Source organism: Daphnia carinata, chromosome 9, assembly GCF_022539665.2.
Source record: "Daphnia carinata strain CSIRO-1 chromosome 9, CSIRO_AGI_Dcar_HiC_V3, whole genome shotgun sequence".
NCBI classification, from domain to species: Eukaryota; Metazoa; Arthropoda; class Branchiopoda; order Diplostraca; family Daphniidae; genus Daphnia; species Daphnia carinata.
This window is the reverse complement of record NC_081339.1, coordinates 2,359,957-2,381,432: the sequence shown is the minus strand read 5'-3', so window position 1 is coordinate 2,381,432 and position 21,476 is coordinate 2,359,957. Positions and strand designations below refer to the sequence as shown.

The window sequence follows — 21,476 nt, the reverse complement described above, 5'->3', positions numbered from 1 at the left end:
AAGCGAGTTGTTGTCTGGCGTTTCCGCTCACTGTTGACGTGTTTGTGTAATAACCTGTTTGATAATGAAGTGGGTCCGCCGCCCTTAATCAAGTTTGTTAAAGCTTCGTGTTACCAATAACGAATAAGCCAAACAGTCGACGTTGTCTCTCGGGTTTGAATCGAAATTCGACGCACTTGGCTGATTTTGCGCCCTGTAAAACATACTAGGAAAATAAATTGAAATTCCGCGCGCAGTTTCGGCGGTGCGCAATCTTTGTGCGTAGACAACGGCGGTATTGATAACGTTCGCCTAAATGCAGGTAATAGACATGATATTTTACAGATGAAAGAGCATTCTTTTTCTTTGGGTGTGTGTGTGTGTGTGTGTGTGTGTGTGAGTGTGTGTGTGTTCCCTCTGCCGGTGTACTACGTGCAATCTCCCTGCCATCAAATCTTTATCAAGATATCGCGTTCCACACGAGTGCCAGTTGTCGGGGAACGTTCAATTGGGCAAACATTCATCGCAACATCAAGCAGACGGGCGTCTGATTAACACGACCAAACAACATCGCTTATAGGCTTTCTCTCCATTAATTCTCATCTCAATTCCATTTTCATTTCAAACGTTAATGTTCAACCATTTTTATGGTGTGACAGCGTCGACGTCAAACAACCGCCATCCTATTTATTTAAATCCCAAACCTCCAAAATAATAATAATTTAAAAAAAAAATGGCATGGAGACGAATAGTTCGGAAAGGGGAGGTTCACTGTGGCTGTTGCGCGTTTTTAGCCATCACCGTCATCCTTTCAAAAAAAAAAAAAAAAAAGGAAAAAGGGAGGGTAGACGTTGGCGCAGTGGTGGCGCTAAAGTCGGTCCCGCTTAGGTTCGTGAGTGACTACGCGCTGCCGCACAGTGTCTTCGCTGAAGTAGCAGAGCTATGATGATGAGCTGGTGCTGCACCATAAGCTGTTCGTACAAAGTAGTGGCATTAGTGTTACTTGTTTCGTAGAACCGCACACGCACACAGACAAAAAACAAATCTACCACCCACGACTCTACAGAATTGCACAAAAGCTCAAGGTGACTGATTATCTCCCCCCCCCCCCCCCCAAAATTGCGGCAGTTGAAACACTTGAAAAAAAAAAAAAAAAAAGAATAATAAATAAAAATAGGCAAAAAGAGGAGAAGAAGAAAAAAGAATGGTTAAACGAACGGAAGAAGAAAGAGTGCTATTGAAGGCGGAGTTCTTTTTCGTGACTCGAAACATTTAACCTTGAAACGAACTGAACAATTATTCTCGGACGGAAAGACGTTGAGAACGCAGGCCGTTGCTAAACAACGAGCCCCAACTTCTTTTTTTTTCACAGTGTGCAGTGCTCGTATTGTTTCTAACATCTTCGTCTCGTTCTTCAGTGTTGCAAAAAAAAAAAAAAAAGTACTGTTATTTCTCCTTACTCGATGAACTGGAACGAGAAAGAGGAAAAAAACAAACATTTCTGCACGATAAAATAATAACGATCACGACCCAAATAAAAGGACCTAACGAAGCCAAAAAAAATTGGCGAGACTACCTAAAAAATTCAAGGTGCTAGTTCTGAAAAATTAAAAAAAAAAAAAAAAGAGCTGGGATAGTGTGTGTTTGGGCATTCACGAGTGTGTGGCTCACTTGAGGAAGTAGCCCCCTCAAGGCATACAGGTGAACGTAACGAAAAAAAAAAAAAAAATACAAAAAAGAGAAAGAACAAAAATATATAAATAAAAAGCGAATCAGAATACGGGAGAGGCAAAGGTAGAAAAAAAAAAACAAAGAAGAAGGGAGCGGGAGCTTGGATGAAAAGTCGTGAGAACTAAATGTAAAAAAAAAAAAAAAAGAAAAAGAAAAAGAAAGAGAAAGAGAAGAAAGAACGAACGAACGAATATAACAACGAAGAGGAGAAGAAGCGAAACCAACAGCCAGTGGAGGTATCACCACTATATAGAGGTAACGAAAAGCTTGGCTTTTTTCTCACTTCTCCTCGTTCGTTTCACGACCGCGCACAGTTGCGCACTCACCTCCTGCTTTCGTGCACGTTGTGGCTGTTGTGCGTATGATCCGAAGAGTCAAGTTCGAATAAGAAAAGAAAAAAAAAATAAAAAATAAAACACACACACCTACACTCAAACACAAAAAAAGAAAAAACGAAGAAAATTTGACACGTACAGGTGACGTGAGTGGCCGACGGTGACATTTTAGGTCGGCACCGATCTTTGTTTTGTGTCATCTCTGCCCGCCGGCGTCATCCTCGAACGAGGGTGAAGTGAGTGGCACATCAAAAGTCATTTGTGCCACATTGGAATATTTTCTAAAAAAAAAAACAAAAAAACAATTCAGGTTGAAAGTGCGAACGCTATCCTGACAATACTCTGTTCCAATTCTTGATTGAGAGCCCGCCATTTTGCGCTTTCATATCAATTTAGAATCCTACCGGACGTTTATTTTCAAAACTGAAGTCAAACGAAACGCTCTGCTGCGATGCCGCTTAGAAGCATTTACATCGTTCTGTTAGCCGCAACGTTCGGTAAGTGATTATTCGATTCCCTACGTGCATTCTTTTGCCTGTGCGTCGCTCCATCTTTGGATTTTTTTTTTTCTTTTTTTTTCACTGTTGCGTTCGGGCGTGAGTATGTGCGCTTGCTGTGTGACGCACCCTTTTCTTTTTATTTTGAGCGAATAGGTTTCCAGCTGGCTTCTCTTTAGTTGAGCCGTGTCGAAATATTTTCGTTCTTGACGTCATCGTTGCAGCAGCCATTTCGGCTCATACGTAACAACTTATTTGGCATGAAAACCACATTTTTTTCGAGAGAGAGAGAGAGAAACACTCTCCCGATCAGTTGAAATCGTACGTTCCAAAACACAACTGTTTAAGTTCGTCAAAAACACAAAAAAGAAATGGGCAAAAAGAACAAAAAAAAACCAAAAAAAAAACAAACAGAAATGAGAAATCAGAAAGAGACAAATAACGTTCTACACCTTTGTTTCCTCTACGTTATATCAACACGCCGGAAGTCGTTCCTAGTTTCTTTTTTTTTTTATTTAATACTATTGCTATATCATTATACCTTTTCTTTTTTGTTTATTTTTTCGGGTTTTCTTTTTTTTTTTTTCTTTCGTTCTGGTCTACCAGAAGGCGGGGTTAGAGAGGAACGTGAAGCTCTCGTGAAACACGGAGACTAACGCAAAAGGCATAAATGTGTAAGTCAGGAATTCAACAGCAAGATAAATATAATAATAATAATAAGAAGTAAAAAAACGTGTTCCAGCCGCAAGTCATTATACCCCCCCCCCCCCGCCCACGGGAAAGGTCTAAAAAAAAAAAATTCTATTCGATTGGCTAATGACAGCTCTAGTCACCCCTATCGGATAATTGTTATGTTCTCAATCACGTTTGGCTTCATCAATTTCTTCTGTTTAAAAAACGTATGCATCGAACTTACATTTTTTTTTTTTTTTTTTTTTTTTTCCATTTTTGCGCGTGTGGAGGTAACTGAGTAAGAAGAGTAATGTGGGACACCGGATCGAAAGGTTCGGTATAGGACGACACATAGCCCAGAGTTACATCGGATTATGAATTTCTTCTCTACGCATTCGATTTCTGTTCAACGCCGCAAGTCTTTAACGGGAAAAGCTCATTCACATTCCTCGATTTATTAATATATATTTTTTTTTTCTATAGTTCTAAATATACCCCTAGTCACGTAGTCCTTGATATAAACACGATCAAAATCTCCTATCGTCAGTTATTCATAATTCAAAGAATCTTCAGGGTCAAATCAGCAGCCAAGCAAAAATAAAAATTCGAAATTATACAAACAGATGACAGAAATTATATGCAAAATGATGTGGTGCCTTGACCCCAATGTTCGGTCCCACGTAAAAACCTTAACACATGCGAAGAGCGCATACGTTTTGAAACATACATACAAATACTTGCAAGGACTCGAAAACCGAATATCTGTGCGTACCTTCCCCCCCTTCTTTTCTTAACGTCTGCCTATATCTTTTGATGTACTCCACTTTCTCCTCGGAGCACTGTATGAAGTCTGTGTGGAGTTGTTCCGCGTTCAAGGTGATCCGCATTTTACGTAATGACGCCCTGAAGGCTATCCTCCTCCCTTTCTCCCTCTCCTCTTCTTGTATATACCCCGCCGTACCCTACATATTAGCTGTTGTTCACCGTTGAAACACGATGAGCCCGAAGCGCAGATCAGACAGACGATGGATCTTCAAATGAAAAAAACCCTGCCGGACCTGACTCGTGTTATTCATCTACATCCATCCAATGTCCATATAGCGAAGCGTTATCTATTCACATCTCGTTCGTCATCACGTGCACAAAAGGGAACGGCGGGATAGGATTAAAAAAAAAACAACAACAACAACAACAATAAAAGGCATCCGTCCTAGAATTATCACGTTTAAAAAAAAAAAAAAATTTAGATAGCTGCCCGGAATTCGTTTTTTTTTTTTTTTAATCGATTTATCAACACCATTGCTGTATTGTTCCGGTCAGAAAACAAAACAGAATGTCGTATTACGTTTCGAATTTGAAAACTTAGCATTTAGCGCGTTGACGCAAAAAAGGGCAAAGGGGCTTCTGGGTAAAAGATGCATCACCAGCTGGCGAAATGAGCTGCGTCTATTTTTAATTTCTAATTCGGGGATGGGGAGGTTGAAGAATGATGAAACTATCTGCGCATTTTCTCGTCTCTATAAACAGGAAGCGGATGTGTGGACATGGTCTCAGTTCCAGCAACTGCTGGCGCAAAAACGTTCGGTTACATTCGCGTTTTTTTTGTTTGTTTGTTTGTTTTACGTCAGCACACTACCCGTTTTCTCGTATGCCAACCATTGATTGTTAATGACAACTCACGCACGCATAATACAACCACCTCCTCCACCTCTTCCCCCCCCCCCCCAAAAAAAAAAAAAAAACGTGATTTTTGAACTGTTTTACCAGGAAAACTGTTGGATAATAGGCGTTTTTGGGAAAACAAATTTCATGACCACTACCCAAAAGGATTTCTCGAGAAACAAGAGCAAAAACAAAAACAGCACCGGTTTTTCAGCGAAAAACGATCGACTTTGTCAATAGCCAGTTGAGACATGAAAGCTTTTCAGCGTGTTTTGGTCATTTTCTCTGTCAGTTTTACCGGTTGACCCACGCGTGACCATGCGTTCATTTTGTACGTCCTCCCATGTTGTTCTGACTAACACGTTAAAAATGAAAAAAAAACAAAAAAAAACAAAACAAAAAACAAGCAAACAAACAAACAAAAAAAAAAAACATGTCTGGCGTTTTTTTTTCCATTCAATTATTGAGAACTCAGTATCGATACGTGACTCAACTCATCAAATGTGCGCGTTTTTCCCCGCGAAGCCCATCACTCCCGTTACCGACATGCCGATAAAGGATTTGATGAACCACGATTGTGTCGGCCCAAACAACATCTGGCAAACAAGGGAAAAAAAAAAAAAAAAAATTCGATGAAGGAATTATACAGGAAGAAGAATGTTAGTCCATTTCTTTGCACACGGGCATATACCACGTGACTTGTATTATGTCTTTCCCTGCTCCTCCTCTTCTCGTTTGCGATCGGGCTATATGTGATATTTGCGTATATATTTCCAATATAAGGGACGTGTGTCTTCCACATCCGATAGCGCTCGTCACCGACTGAGAATGGCGTGATTCATTAGGCGCGGGCACATAGAAACTGACGACAGTATCTCGTTTCCCAATTGATTGCCATCATGTAATCGAATCGGCTATGAATCGGCTGTGCTCCAGTGGCGCGAATCCCCACCCTATCATCTGTACGCAGCAGCAGCAGCATCCGCGTTCCAGTATCTATCTTATAGACTTCTTCCTCCTACTCTTCTTCTTTTTTTTTCTTTTTTTTTTTCTCTGCTGACGTTGAAAAAAAAAAATAAAAAAAAAAATAAATAAAGGAAGTGCCGGCGATGAAATTGAATCGTTCCGCTACAGTTGGACCGTGCTGTCGACGACCAAACTGCATTGCATAACCGGTGAATTCGATCCCATTTTATCAAAAGGAGTGAAACGGGGAAACAATGGAACTCTGGAAAAGATTGCTTTCCATGTCCCGACTTTTTTTTTTTTTTTTTTTTTCTTTCTTTCTCCGATGCTTGGCCTTGTTGTGCGCTCAAAGTGAATAAACAAATGCCAAAGTCATACCGGATTTCTTTTTCGGATATAAAAAAAAAAAAAAAAAAAATTGCAAAAAGAAAAAGGCTAAAAAAATACGTATGCATTTCAACAGTTTTTCAAAAAAATCCGCATACATTTATACCATTCAATATGAGAAAAAAAAAAAAAAAAAAAAAAAGGAGGGTGCTAAACAGAGGGCTAAAACCCCCATATATACGTATATACAGTATATTTTTAAATATTCAATAACTCCCCCTCTTTCATCGCATTCATTCTCTGGGCGGCTCTCTTCTACTGTGTCTACACACTTCTTTCCGCTTTAGTCCGGAATCGTTGAGCGTGCGGTTTCAAATCGATATATATATATATATATATATTCCCTGATAAACAGACTCGAATTGTATGTATATATATATATATATATATATATATATTCAACATATAGTCGATTTTCTTTTTTTTTTTTTTTTCCCCTTCTCCTTCTTCAATCGTGCATGCTGGCGCTTAATAAGATGCAGACGCTGAAAAGAAGAAGAGCGCTGGATTTCACACGAGCTGGCACATGAGAGCGATGGTGAAAGCGAGTCAAAAGGATTGCAATCGGATCAAAGCTCATGAATGGCCAAGTGAAGCGACGATGGAGAGAAACAAAAAAAAAAAAAAAAAAAAAAAGAAGGAAGGGGTAGGTGTCATCGCCCAGTCCCCGAAGAACGACTCCCGACGCTCTTTTTATTTTTTTTTAATGATCGGTTGGTATCAATTGAAAAAAAAAAAAACGAAGAGATTTAAAACATTTCAATTTTCCTGTTAGCTAATCGAATCGACGTTATGTTCGAGACATTATTTACGGTATTATCGCTTACTGTAAACGCCTTTTCATGATTTTTTTTTTTTTTTTTTTTTTTTGGCTCTACTAATTCATGCACATCAGGTTGACAGTTTCACAAGAAAGTGGGGGGGGGGGAACAATCAAATGGGACACAGCGTTCCGAATTTTTTTTTGTCCTTTTGTCATTGAGAACAGTTGTCAGCGACTCTTAACGCCAAACTGTGCGCATAACAAAAGAGAGGCATAAATAACTTGCTGAATAACTGTCATCCCCCCCCCCTCCCCGCCTTTCCTTTTCGTATGCAGAGCAAAAAAAAAAAAAAAAAAAAGAAATGAAACGTCACTTCCAACTTGGTGTACGAACTTTTGCTACGTCATCCGCTTGATGCGTTTTCGAATTCCATGAAACAAGAAGAGAACGAAGAAGATCGATTCCCGTTTGTTAAACATTTCACTGCGTTTTTCAACGGAACAGATAACAATCACGATAGATTTAAAACCCCCTTCGTATATTTTCTTGTTTATACGTTTTTTGTTTTTGGCAACCGGAGTTCGATTCGAACGAACAGAGACCGCCGGTTTCTTTTTTTTTTTATTCATCGTCAATTGCCGTTCAACTTAACGGAATCCGTTCCGGCTTTTTTTTTTTTTTTTTTTTTTTTTCACGAAGCGATCATAAATAGCGTGCACGCACTTGGCTTTTATTTTTATTTCCTTTCTCTACTCAGAGGTGCATCAGGCGTTGGATAAAGTGAAAGGTTATGCAAATGCTTGAATATTTGGCCTCACTTTCTATTGCTGTATCAATTCAATATATTTCCTTGTGCAACGCTGACTGGGTTCACATTAGGAAATGAAAAGTCCTCTATCAAGACTCGTGTCTCGCCAGAGTCTCTCTTGTAAAAGAAAAAAAAAATGCCGGACGTCTTGGTTTCACATTGCAAGGAAGAACGTCCAAAGAAAAAAAAACGCCAATGGGCATCTTGAAAAAGAAGAGAAAAAAAGAAAGAAAAGACTTTGAAGAAAAGAAAGGGAAATCGGCAAAGCTTTGCAGGCACGCAAGACGGATGAGAATAAACGACGTCCGTAGGTGGCACGTATGTATTCAAACCTGCGTTGCCTAGTCGACGTCACGCCCTTCCCCACCAAATAATGGCGTCCGTTCTGTACAACCGCGTTTCGTTTTATAATAAATAAATAAAATAAAATAAAAATGAAACCACCAGCGTTTTTCATCCAGCGGGATCCAACGACGCCGCTTTTCTCTAGTACCATTTTCCATTTTGTTCTTCGCATACCCTGGTAACGTGGACATCAACTTTGAAAGGCCGATGATTGCCCGCAAGATTCGACAACGAGAGAATTATTATTGTATGCATAGCAAAGGATTCAATCACGGTCTACCTCTTACTCATCTTGTAACGAGGCATTGTAATACAACTATGGCGACGTTGGTAAGAGAGGGGCTTCGCTAGCGGCGATAACATTGGGGATGAGGTCCTGGGTTCACAGTTAGAACATTAATTACGTTCGCTCGTTTTCTTTTTGTGTGTGTGTGTTTGTATAGCTTTTGTGCGTGAAAGCTCGTCGGTCCACTAGCCTCGTAGACAATGGTTATTGCGTCATCGATGGCTTCCATTCCCCCCCCCCCCCTTTTACAGCTCTTCATGTTGGTTATTGTCCGAATTTTTTGATTGGAAAGCCTCGCTTATGTGACTACAGTTTTTCTTTCGTACCATCTCCTATGATGAACCCGTTCCAACAACAACCCCTTTCAGAATGTGTACAAAAAAAAAAAAAAAAAATCATGGAGCAACGATGGCTCTTTTGGCGGTTAGGTTGCAGCATCAGCGGCATTGCTTTTGCGTGAATAGGCTATGTACGGCATATACACACACACGATACAATTTGCACGTTATGACTCACCCTTCCCCTGTTTTCAGTTTACCCTCGTCCACCCATATCGAGTCTTGTTTGCATTCGCCTCTTTGATAGCAGCGGTCTGTCGAGTTTCTTGGCCTACAAGGGCAATTGTTGAACATGACGCACGCAAACGTGGACAGTCCTACTACAGCTGATTGCATAATTGAATTTCGTGTTAAACACATTTAATTTAAGCGCGAAAAATTTCGAAATCGGTGGTATTCATTCTTTCATTTGAAAATGCGCGCAGCTTGTTGCTGGGCTCAGAAGGCAGAGATGAGCAAGTACGGCCGGTACATCGGCGATCTGGCCCGCGATGTTTCTGGACAAGTGTACGCTGTCAGCGACGACGTCCTCTTCATCAAAGGATTCGTGTACGGAGGCACGGGACCCGGTATGTGAAATTTAAAAAATTGTTTTCAAACTAGTACAACTCTGTTTGATAAAAAGATTTGATTCTGCTTCACAGTCATTATTAACATTAGTTAATCGTGTTTCTCCTTTTGTTTGTTAATAGACGCGTACTTCTGGGCGGGCAATTCAAGTCGGCCAAATCCGGTTGGCATCGTCATTCCTTATCCGGCCGACTACCTGGAAAAGTAAGTCATTGTCCAGTGTCATTGTGCTCTCACCTTCGTTCCAGGTGCATTTTTTTTTTAAAAAAAAAAAAAAAAGCTCGCATACACACCTGTTATGTCACCCATGCCCACATCGTTCATCATCATATCCTTCCCCACAATTCTTTACGCAATGTCAACATGCAAAAAAAGAAAAAAAAAGTGAGGACATTTCTGGCACTTCGAGGATCCACACTCAATGGCGTTCAATATATTTATCTCGCTTGAAAAATGACTCGCAGTTCAATGTAAGAGATTTTGTTTATAATGAGATAGCCGAAAAAATTAGCTTTAGAATCTAAAAGTTTTCGAATTATCCCAGACCATTTGTTGTTTTTGCAGACTTTTTTTTTTTTGAAAACGATGGAGAGTTCATCGTCACGATAGTAACAAGCGAACATTAAAAAAAAAAAAAAAAAAAAAACCCTGATGAAATGGGACTTTTTTTTTTAATACTCTGCTGACCATCATCATTTTCTTCGCCCTTTTGTTGCGGACAACAAAAAAAAAGAAAACGACGAATGAGAAACAGCGGGCAGGGAGGTTTCGGATTGTCAACGCCCACCCTCCCCTATTTATCTCGCTTGAAAAATGACTCGCAGTTCAATGTAGTTGCTATAATGAGATAGCCGAATTAGACTAACAAGCGAACATTAAAAAAAAAAAAAAAAAAAAACCCTTGATTATTCCGCGATCGACTTATTTATCCGCGATCGACCCTCCCCCCCCCCCCCCCCCCCACCCCCCAAAAAGAAAGGAGCCTACAAAATGATGAGCAATGCAGGAAATGAAGCATTGTTTCGATTGCGTATAGAACAAAAGAGCTTCGTTTTCCTGCGTCCGCCCATGCTTTTTTCCGCTCATTACAAGTACGAAGCTTTAAAAAGAAACACATAAAAAAAAAAAAAAAAAAGAACAAGATCTTCCCACCTACACCCTCTTAACTTTTTTTTTGACACACTTGCCTCATTTCGTCTTCTTCCCGAATTTTTTACGATGACTTCAATGGCTTATGCACGTCATCATCAGTCCGTTTGTCGATTGCTGGCCAGCCGTTTTTTTTTTTTTCCCCCTTTTTCTTTTCTTTTTTCCCTTAGCTTTCGAATCATTCTTCAAACCCAGCCTCAATCTCTACGTCGTAAGTTCTTCCAGTCCGATGTGCGTTACTGTGTACGAGTAAATCGCTGACGTCCGTTTTCATCCGCATCTCGACGATCTGCTGCTCATCGTTCTTTATATAAGCCGATCGGGAGCGCACATCTTCTTTCATCTTTCTGCTAACATTCAGCTAACCGAACAAAAATGCCTTTTCTTTTCTTTTCGTTTTTTTTTTTTTTTTTTTTCATAACATCAGCTATTGTTCCCGTCTTCGTTAGTAGCCCACACAACAACCCGCCCACCCCTCAAGCCCAAAAGAATTTGACAAATGTAATGTGTTCTTGAATATCTAACATATCCACATGCAAATTCAATCTTAGACTATAATAATCCAAGATGAGATATGTCCGCGGTGGAGTTTAACAAAGTAAAGCCCTTCCCCCCCCCCCTCCTCTCCATCCGACACACAATGCTGTGCGTAACTGAAAATCTCCTTCATTAGTAGACGTAATACAGTAAAAGATGGTCGTTGCGATGGATTATTGAATTAGACCAGCAGCGCGGGGAGAGTCAGAACTCTTGATGGTGATGACGCGCTGCCATTATTTGCGCCGATGCAGTTGCGGGAGATTAGTCAACTTAACAGACGCCGAGTTTTGTGGCATCATGTATATATAATATCGGGCGCGGGCTGTCTCGGCGACTTACACGCAAGTCATCAAGTCACTTTTGCTGGCCTTTAAGAACTCGCTCATATTGCTCCCCTATTTTTTTTTTTTTTTTTAGATAGAAAATACGATGTGGCGTGTATGCAAAAATGCCAGTGAAGAGGGGATGGCGGTTGGGGTGGCGGACAAAAGAACAAGCCGTGATTGAATAGAACGCGTAAAGCGCTGAAGGATTTCGAGGATGTTCAATACGTTAAGATGATGGAATGATAGCGCCTCCCCATCAGACAGCCGCCTATAACTCGAGAATGCAAGCCAGACAAGACAAGTAAAGAAAAAAAAAAAAGGGGGGGGGGGTGGAAATTAAATTTTAAATGTTTGATGGAATCTTGATCGTTTGCTATCTTAAATTATTAAAAATTAAATTACGATGCGAAAATGATGCAAGGGTTCGCGCTATACAAATTCCGTCATACGTTCTCTTGTTATTGTTTCAAGTTGATTTACATTGTATGCAAATCCGCTATTGTATTGCCTACGCTTTTCGATAGAGGATCGCGCGTTGTCTAACAGAGGCACCATTCGAAGCGAACACGAAAAGAGTGATTGAAGTAAACGGAAAGGGTGGGGGGGGGGAGGGTCCATCGACAAAGAGAAGAAGAAAAAAAAAAAACGAAGACGATGAAAAAAGAAAAATAAAATAAAAGAAGATAAGAAAGGGAGTCGTTGTAAAGCTGGCCGGTTGTCGCTGAGCGACGGCTAATCGAGCGGCAAAGACGAATATGACGGACGATGGAGGAAGAAGGGCGTTGCTCTCCGGGACGTTCACGATAGAGTTGCGTAAAAAAAAAAAAAATAAAAAAAATAAACAAGCCAGCCATCGTAGAGTTTGGCCAACATCTTCCGATGCCAATCTTCCAACGAACAGACGGTCGGGGGGGGGGGGGGGGGAGTTGTAAGAGAAATCGATGACGACGATATAGTATACACAAAGTCTATACATCAACGATTCGTATATGTTGTACGGGTATAATGTGGGGGCCTACGGTGAATAGAGTTCGATTCTATCCACTCCCCTCCCCCCCGCAGCGTCTGATGTTGCCCGGGCTGCAATCCTTTTTTTTTTTTTTTTTTGGGAGAACTGGCGTGGCAGAGGCACGTGAGTTTCGAAATTGACCGTCTGCCTTGTTGACTCTTCCCTCTATTCGCTAGTTTTCGTTTCTCATTTGACGTCGCCATTCTCTTGCCATGTCCTCCTCCTCCTCCACCCCCCAGTATTCGTCAAACACACGGCCGTGTGCATTTATTGACACGGAGATTTCGATTATTCAGTCCCTTCCCTTCTTGCAATCTTCTTTCGACTTCGAAAAAGATTGACAACTTGATTAATTCTTTTTTTTTTCTTCTTCTTCTTCTTCTTTACTGTTTGATGCTTTGAATTTCACAGAGGACCTAAACGTTGGTTTATTTATAATTTTTTTTTTAAAGACGTTTTCATTTTTTTTTTTTTTTTTTTTTACTGTCGTATTGTATACTATGTGAAAAATCACTGCAATATTTCACAGCTAAATGTATTCGATTTCAATATAGGGAAGCGCCGGTATTGGGACGATATGACAACAAAGACATCCTGCTCAAGTTACCACTCGGCGTGAAAGTGCGTGATCTTCGCTGGCTCTCTGTCTGGTGCAGAAGATTCGCGGTAAATATGATCCAGTCGTTTTTTTTTTTTTATTATTATTATTATTTAGCTTTACACAACAGTACGGTTTTCCCCCCTCGCAATTTTCGATTACCCTCCCCCCCCCCCTTTCAACGCTATACCCTCTATAAATGATCACTGACATTGATTCGACTTAAAGTAGTGGCCGTTGTCGCACGCCATTCTCTTTCTTTTCAAATCCGATTCCGATAATAACTGTTTTCTTGAAACTCATTTCCAGTACGAATCTACTGATACTTTTTCCTCTTGCCGTTATGGAACGAACGACTAAAAAAAAAAAAAAAAAAAAAAAATAAATAGAGGGTAGGGGGGAGGGGGAAGGGGCATAATGAGAGATTGAAAGTGTATCCGTACGGAAGTCATTGAGTGATGAGTAGTATATAATCTTTAGAAAGCTTTTTCGGTTTGCGTCCGGGACGACGGTAACGGGGCAAGTGGCGCGGAAGAGATAAAAAAAAAAAAAAAAAAATGTAATACTAGCTTGCCATCTCTCTCTCTCTCTCTCTCTCTCTCTCTCTCTCTTTTTTTTTTTTTTTTTCGATCGCTCCAAAACTGCCCTGGCCTCTTATACTATATGGTCGAGACTCTTATTGAGGAGCTTTTCGCTTTGCTTTCCAACAACTGCACGCTACCGAAGAGGAGGATCGCACATCATTCCGTGTTATGTCATTTTTATTCCAACTGCCTGGGTCCTGCGACATCGGCTTGCGCTTTCGAATGAAGCGTCGCCATAAATCTGACGTTTTCGTACGCTCATCCCCCACCCTTTTTTTTTTTTTTTTTTTTTTTCTTTACGGCGGGAGCTACAATAAACACTTAAGAATCCCCTTCATCCTAAGTCGAAATCTGGCACACACAAAGATCACACCTCACTCACAAGAAAGAGTATATAAAAAGAGGAAAAAGAAAAGCCGTCTTCAATACTTTCATGTCCAATGGGGTTTCACTGCGCATTTTTTATTTTATTTATTATTTATTATTTCCTCCCCATTTTTATGACTTCGCTATACAGTTCATTTTTTAATAGCCGGAAACTTAACGGATACGCTATAAAAAAATAAAATAAATAAATAGATAAATAAACCGCAGGTTGATTTCGGATCGGTGCAATTCCCCGTTGATTTGGACCCTCCCAAGCCGCGCGTGCTATCCGAATTTAAACGACTAGGGCACGGTCTACGTTCGGGCAGTGTGACCATCCTGGACGCCAAGACGTTCTACATACCTAATCTGCACTACGACGGAGCGGCTCCCGACGCTTATTTCTGGGTCGGCACCGGCACCGTACCCAATGCCCAGGGCATCAAAGTGCCTAACGAACTTGGAGAGTAAGCCCGAAAAAAAAAAAAAAAAAACGCTTTCAATATAGGACGGCCTCTTCTGTGTGTGTTCATCCAAGTCAATTGCCTTTTAATTTGTTTTGTTGTTTTTTTTTTTTCGCCAATGCAGCACTAATGTTCTGCGTGGATACCAAGGCGAAGATATTGAAATCCAGCTGCCCGGCGATTTGACTGTGCACGACATTGATTGGTTGTCCCTGTGGTGTATCGCGTTCCGCGAGAACTTTGGCCACGTCATGATCCCGAAAGATCTCGACGTGCCGCCAGCGCTAGGACAGAACCAGTTGACCGTAAGTATTTCCAGCTATTTTGACACAATTTCATTTGACGATACTCTTCCTATAGATTTTTCATTGGCTGTTCCGGTTTATTTGCCCGTTGATAGCGCTACTTGCATTTATTTATTTATTTTTTTTTTTTTTTCTAAATGAGTGCACGAATTTCAAAAATTCCGTTTTTATAATCTAAACTCTGAATTTTTTTTTTTGTGTATGTTTTGACACTGCTGCTTTCTAAACTCGGATAGCCAGTTTGGTGGTACCAACCGGTAGAAAAGACATTCATTCACATTAAAAAAAAAAATATTTAATTAAAAAAAAATTTTCGTTGATCAATTCGAATTTATTGTTTTTGTTTGTTTTTTTGTTTTGTTTTTTTTTCTCATTCCGTCCGTGTGTTTCGTAGACCACCAAAATCCCGAGCGAAACTGGCGGGTCTGGCGCTACTATCGGAGAGGGTCATGAATTTGATTCATGCATCCAATTGCTCAACGGCCGCATGCAGGTTCAATGGGAAGCTATCCTAGAGGGAATCATCATCCGACTTTCTGCTCGTATGGACGAGAACGAATACATGTCGTTCGGGATAAGCGGCGCAGAAGGCCGCACGAAAATGATTGGCGCTGATGTTGCCGTCGCTTATTTCAATAGCGAGGACAACAAGTTCTACGCCGAAGATTACATTTTGAATGCTAAATCACAGGTGTGTAATCATCGACCATTTACCAACCGCATCCTGCTTTGTTTTTCTAATATTCGTTTGTGACGGAAGTGCGATGGAAATAACGGCGTGTGCCCCGATAGCCGGATAGGAGGACGTAACGATGTCAGCATGCTTTACGGCCAGAGGATAAACGGCGTCACTACCGTTGCTTATCAGCGTTCGTTGGACGCTCAGCAAGACAAATTTGATCAAGTAATCCCGCCCGTCGGTCGCGTGAATGTTATTGCCGCTATAGGGCCGCTCAATTCGCGCAAAGAAGCCAATTACCATTCGAGCGATCGCACTGGACCTCAAGGTACGTGATTAATCGGATGATGGACCAACTGGTTTGAATTTTATCAATTTTTTTTTTTTTTTTTTTTTTTCAGACGATCATCGGATTGATTTTACCAGTCGAGGTGTCAATCAATGCCCCGTTCTTCTAGCTCCCGATGACAAGACCAAACAACACGGATCTGGGGGATCATCATCTTCGGGAACGAGTACGGAGAACGCCATTCAACCGTGGAAGCCGAACGTTATATCGGGCAAAACGGAATTAAGGGCTAGGATAGGCCCGACTGGTGGCAAAAAAGGCTACACGGCCATTACAGGTATATGGAAACAATAATAGCCTGTTCTTCTTCATAGCCACGTAACTCCGAAATGTTATTGCAGGTCAACCGTCTTGGGGCATCGCTTGGTACATTAACGATCTCTTAATTCCCGAAATCTACGTCGAAAAGGGTGAAACGTACACGTTCCTAGTTGAAGGAGGTATGAACCCAACTGTTAGGTAATCGCAATTGAATAAATTTAACTAACTGTGCGAACGTAGGCAACGACCCAACCAATTCCGCACGCTATCACCCGCTCTACATTACGGACAATCTAGAGGGAGGATTCGGACAGAAAACCGACGCTCAGCAAAGAGAACAGCGTATATTTGCTGGAGTCCAGTTCGATTCAAGCGGATTTCCTTTCCCCACCGCAGGTAATTTCTAAAGTTATCAAACACTTTCGGATGAAAATGAAATACAAATTTTAACCTCATGATTGTTCCTCAGCTGGAAGTCTGTGCGAATGGAAGCACAAGACTGTGGACAAGTGGGCCGATTCAGAAACATTCGATGACTATACGAAGACATTGATTCTCGAGTGCGAAAGTAATCGAGAACAGCCGGCCAATTTGACGTGGACCGTTCCTATGGATGCACCCAACACCTTGTACTACCAGGTTGTTAGCAAACGAATTTCATTTGCCTCTTTAACGATTTATCTGATCCCCCTGCTTTACGAAATTTTTGAACAGTGTTACACGCACAATAGCTTGGGATGGAAGATTAACGTCGTTGACCGAGGGTTCGAGCCTCCCAAAGCCCGTGGCGCAGCTTCTTCGCTGGTCGGATTGCGAATCTCATCATTAGCCGTTTTGTTGTTACCGCTTTCCGTTCTGTTTTTATGACCTCACAACTCAACAGCCTCATTCGCGCAGTTGTTTTCTCTGTTTCTGTTTCTGTTCTGTTTTTTTTTTACCCGTAAATTAACTTTTGGAATTTAAAAAGAGAGCAAAAGCCTTGGGTTGAGCAAATTTTTCATTCTATGTGTGACTATGATTGTGCTTGTGGCGAGCGTTACCTTTATCAAAAAGTGTGTAAACGCTTCGTCAGTTCCCGTGTTTTCTAACCATTTCTTTTTTTTTTAAAGTTGTTTTTTTAAAAATGAATCCAAATTTTTCCCTTAAAAAAAATCTTCCCCAAAATTATCATCGGCATGTTGGAACATAGTTTCAATGAAATCGTTGTGCATTTGAAATTTTTCTTCATCATATTAAAGACTAATCGGTATTGCAGTACACTAACTGTTTTTTGAGAAAATTTGCATCCAGTCTTTGTCTTACAAGGGTGAGAATTATCAAGAAACATAACTCTAAGGCTATTTGGCCATCGGAGTGCTACGGTTCAACTTTGACAGCACACACATAATTACGGTACGACAAAGTGTGACCAAGTGGCATTGACGCTATCTGTGTGGCCTATCTACACACGGGACACGCTCAGAAAAGCTAAACAAAACAAAGCCTCACGAAAGCATAGGCGGCCAGGAAAAAATGGCCCGCCGAAAAGAAAAACACAAAAAAAGATACCACGCGAAGGCACAGTTGGACGGGCAAAAATGGGCCGCCGAAAAGAAAACAAAGCAAAAAATGCCTCGCGAAGGCGGACGGGTGGTCGGACAAAAATGGCCCACCGAAAAACAGTAGTAAAAAAAATGCCTTACGTAGGCATAGGCGGCCGGGCAAATATGGCCTGCCGAAAAGTAAAACAAAACAAAGAATACCGCAGGATGGCATAGGTGGCCAGATAAAAATGGTCTGCAGAAAATAAAACAAAACAAAAAATGCCTCACGATAGCATAGGCGGTCAGACAGAAATGGTTTGCCGAAAAGAAAAACAAAACCAATCATGCTAAAGGCGGAAGGCGAAAATAGAACAATTGGAAAGGAAAGGTCTACAACTAATCAATTAAAATGCTGGGACTTACCTTCAAACGTCACCTTCACCAAGACACAACCGACATGAACACACCAAAAATAATTCAGGCATAAAGTAACACAAACGGCAACATGCCTGACTGCGCCACGAGACTATACTGATTTTTTTTCTAGATAGCAGAAGGATTTTCAGTCGCGTGGTGTGATTGCCAGATAAATTTTATTGCTATCGCTCTTACATTATTATTACAATATATTTATATTAATTAGTAATAGTTAATTTTAATATAGTTTCTTAGTAGTAGAGGTATTTTTATTCTTTTGTTACAATAGGGTGAAACGACTTTTTTAAGTGCAACAACAGATTATGTTGCAAAAGCGAAAAAAATCATTTATTGCACCAAAATATTTTGTCGCAATAGATTCTACCCTCTACACCACTCTGCAGATGGCACAAAAGGTCAAGTCAAATTCTGACATAAGCTATTTTGTTTTCTTACATATATCCTGACACAACACTAATCATTATTTATCACTATTCAAACCATTTATTGCCTAGTGCTTAATTAAGACACTTACAGGATGGTTACCCTCTACGTCACAAAGATGCCAGCTTAGCTTTTTGACCCTTATTATAAGGATCCTTGAAATGAAAGCAAGTAATAAAAAAAAATTTAAACCTTGACTGATAATTTTATTTTGGTCCTAGCATTCAGAGTTCATTCATCATCTCTTGGCAACTTGGTGTGAATTCTGACACCATGCATATCCTTCATCTGTTGTTTAAGGGCTTCGGTGAATAACCTATGTTGTTAGATTGTGTTAAGACCTTTGAAATCTGGAGTCTCCACATAGATTTTGTACATGGCACCACAGCCATCTAAAATACAATGGAAATGATATGTCATACAAATATTGGGCTTTACTTGCTGGATTGAAGAGTTTACCTGAGATATCTTGCACTTCAATGTGCTTTGCTTTGGGAAAATTTTGTTTCAATACCTCAACAAGTGATGCCTCTCCAGTTGAAATAATTCTTGGGTCATCTGTGTCCAAAAACCTAACAGCTTGATAAGCCTGTAACATGAAAATGTTAGACCTATGGGAAAAAATTCAGAGAACTATATACTAAGAAAAGTATTAGGGCACCACAAAACTTTGGAAAATTTCGGGAAAATGTTTAGTTTAATTATACAACAGTCAACGACAGTATGCACTATCTAACTAAGAATTTTCTTTTTGTTCGTTCGTTGTTTACTTTTATAACCCGTTTCGTCGTCTGCTTGAGCCTAAACGTTGCCAGATCCACAAATAAAAAAATAATTTTCTATCGCCTTTCAAATTAAGGCGGAGTTCTTTTAACTTTGATACACAGATTACCTAACACATTAGTACAATTCATGCCGACCTTACGCAGATTGAAAAGAACCTATCTTTCAGCTCTTGCTACAACTAGTTGATTAGCCGAAAAAATTCTAAAAAGCATATTTTATGAATCCCAAACACACAGCGAACCTAAAAATTTAATAAAATCTAAAATTGAAAATGCAAAACTTTTTGGTGTGATGCCGATTCGAACCTTTGACCCTGGCGATCGTTTGGACAGACATCATGTTATAATTCGACGGAAGTTATTGTTAATTATTAATTACATAATTACGTTGAATTGCTAATTTTACATTTTACTTTTTCCTTTGTTTTATTTTATTTCTCAAATGCCGTTAATTTGGGAAAAAATGTGATCATCGACCGTAGACTCGCGCCCCAAGTTCAGGTTCCATGTCCCATGTTTCCATGTACATTACTTCAATCCCTCTAAGCCTCATCTAGGGTCATTGATGATCATCAGACGCCATAACCACTTGGCTATGGACGCCCAACATAATGAGTTTTTGAAATCCTTTTAATGTTCCTTCCATAGAGCAGTATAATGTTGCAAAACCCATTAGTACATTAATAAAATCCATTTCACTTATCCTGATATGAGTTTTATTTACCAATTCGTAATACAATATTGTTTTTTAACCAAAGGCAAGAATAAATTTAATTTCATAACTGTTATGGATTTTAGACTCGACGTTGATGGTACAATGTTTTTTGTTTGCTAAATGGTGACAGAATATTGAAAAATAGCGGGGTTCCCCCAGCTCCTCCGAAAACCCGCCCCGCTTGAAAAGCAAGTATCTTTTTTGCAACAAGAGTCTCCAACTACCACATTACAAAATGAACAGGAATATATACCCCAACGGTCACTGACAGTATTGAAATTGATCAGCGCATATTTGCCGGAATCGAGTTTGAACCTAGCGGATTTCCATTCCCCACCGCAGGTAATTTCTAAAGTTATCAAACACTTTCGGATGAAAATAAAATACAAATTTTAACATCATGATTGTTCCTCAGCCAGAAGCCTGTGCGAATGGAAGCACAAGACGGTGGACAAGTGGACCGAATCAGAGACATTTGAAGACTACAAACAAACTTTGATACTCGAATGCGAAAGCGATCGAGAGCAGCCGGCCAACCTAACGTGGACCGTTCCATTGAATGCACCCAACACTTTGTATTATCAGGTGATTAGCAAACGAATTCCATTTACCTCTTTAACGATTTATCTGATCCCCCTGCTTTACGAAATTTTTGAACAGTGTTACACGCACAATAGCTTGGGATGGAAGATTAACGTCGTTGACCGAGGGTTCCAGCCTCCCAAAGCTCGTGGAGGAGCTTCTTCGCTGGTCGAATTGCAAATCTCATCATTAGCCGTTTTGGTGTTACCGCTTTCCGTTCTGTTTTTATGACCTAACAACTCAACAGCCTCATTCGCGCAGTTGTTTTCTCTGTTTCTGTTTCGTCCTTTTTTTTTACCCGTAAATTAACTTTTGGAATTTAAAAAGAGAGCAAAAGCCTTGGTTGAGCAAATTTTTCATTCTACGTGTGACTATGATTGTGCTTGTGGCGAGCGTTACCTTTATCAAAAAGTGTGAAAACGCTTCATCAGTTCCCATGTTTTCCAACCATTTCTTTTTTTTTCTGATGAATCCAAATTTTTACCTTAAAAACAATTCTTCCCCAAAATTATCATCGGCATGTTGGAACATAGTTCCAATGAAATCGTTGTGCATTTGAAATTTTTTCTTCATCATATTAAAAACTAATCGGAATTGGAGTACACTAACCGTTTTTTTGAGAAATGTTGCATTCGGTCTTTATCTTACGAGGGTGAGAATTATCAAGAAACATAACTCTAAGGCTATTTGGCCATCGGAGTGCTACGGTTTCAAATTTGACAGCATACACATAATCACGGTGCGACAAAGTATGACCAAGTGGCATTGGCACTATCTAAGTGCCCCTTCTACACACGAGACACGCTGAGAAAAGCAAAAGAAAACAAAGCCTCACGAAGGCAGCGGTCGGTCAAAAATGGCTTGCCAAAATGGAAAAAAAAAAAATTGCCTCACGAAGGCATAGGCGACCGAGCAAAATAATGCCGCGTCGAAAAAAAAACACAGAAAAAGACACCTCACGAAGACATAGCTTTACGGCCAAAAATGGGCGGCCAAAAAGAAAAACAAAACAAAAAATGCTTCGAAATGGGCGGACGGGC

General features: G+C 40.3%; 1 protein-coding gene and 1 long non-coding RNA gene across 3 annotated transcripts; one reads left to right on the top strand and one right to left on the bottom strand.

Annotated features, from left to right (window-relative positions):
• The first annotated feature begins 1,925 nt into the window (after window positions 1–1,925).
• On the top strand, window positions 1,926–20,895 carry LOC130689237 (protein Skeletor, isoforms B/C-like). 2 transcript variants are annotated; one of them, XM_057512276.2, is made up of 13 exons: window positions 1,926–2,542; window positions 9,196–9,339; window positions 9,463–9,544; window positions 12,919–13,030; window positions 14,141–14,379; window positions 14,501–14,681; window positions 15,076–15,372; window positions 15,442–15,688; window positions 15,762–15,986; window positions 16,051–16,149; window positions 16,211–16,366; window positions 16,440–16,609; window positions 16,685–17,249. In XM_057512276.2, exons 1-13 carry the CDS (start codon window positions 2,497–2,499, stop codon window positions 16,835–16,837), a joined length of 2,151 nt encoding a protein of 716 aa, XP_057368259.1. In that variant the 5' UTR covers window positions 1,926–2,496; the 3' UTR covers window positions 16,838–17,249. The 2 variants fall into 2 exon arrangements, with proteins under 2 accessions (XP_057368259.1, XP_059352990.1); XM_059497007.1 differs by lacking the exons at window positions 16,440–16,609; window positions 16,685–17,249 and adding exons at window positions 20,270–20,439; window positions 20,515–20,895 and having other exon boundaries at window positions 1,928–2,542.
• LOC130689244 (uncharacterized) lies at window positions 18,540–19,113 on the bottom strand. The gene is made up of 2 exons (XR_009000677.2): window positions 18,814–19,113; window positions 18,540–18,746 (listed from the first exon to the last, which is right to left on the bottom strand). It is a non-coding gene; the product is annotated as an uncharacterized LOC130689244 (long non-coding RNA).
• Window positions 20,896–21,476: the final 581 nt, after the last annotated feature.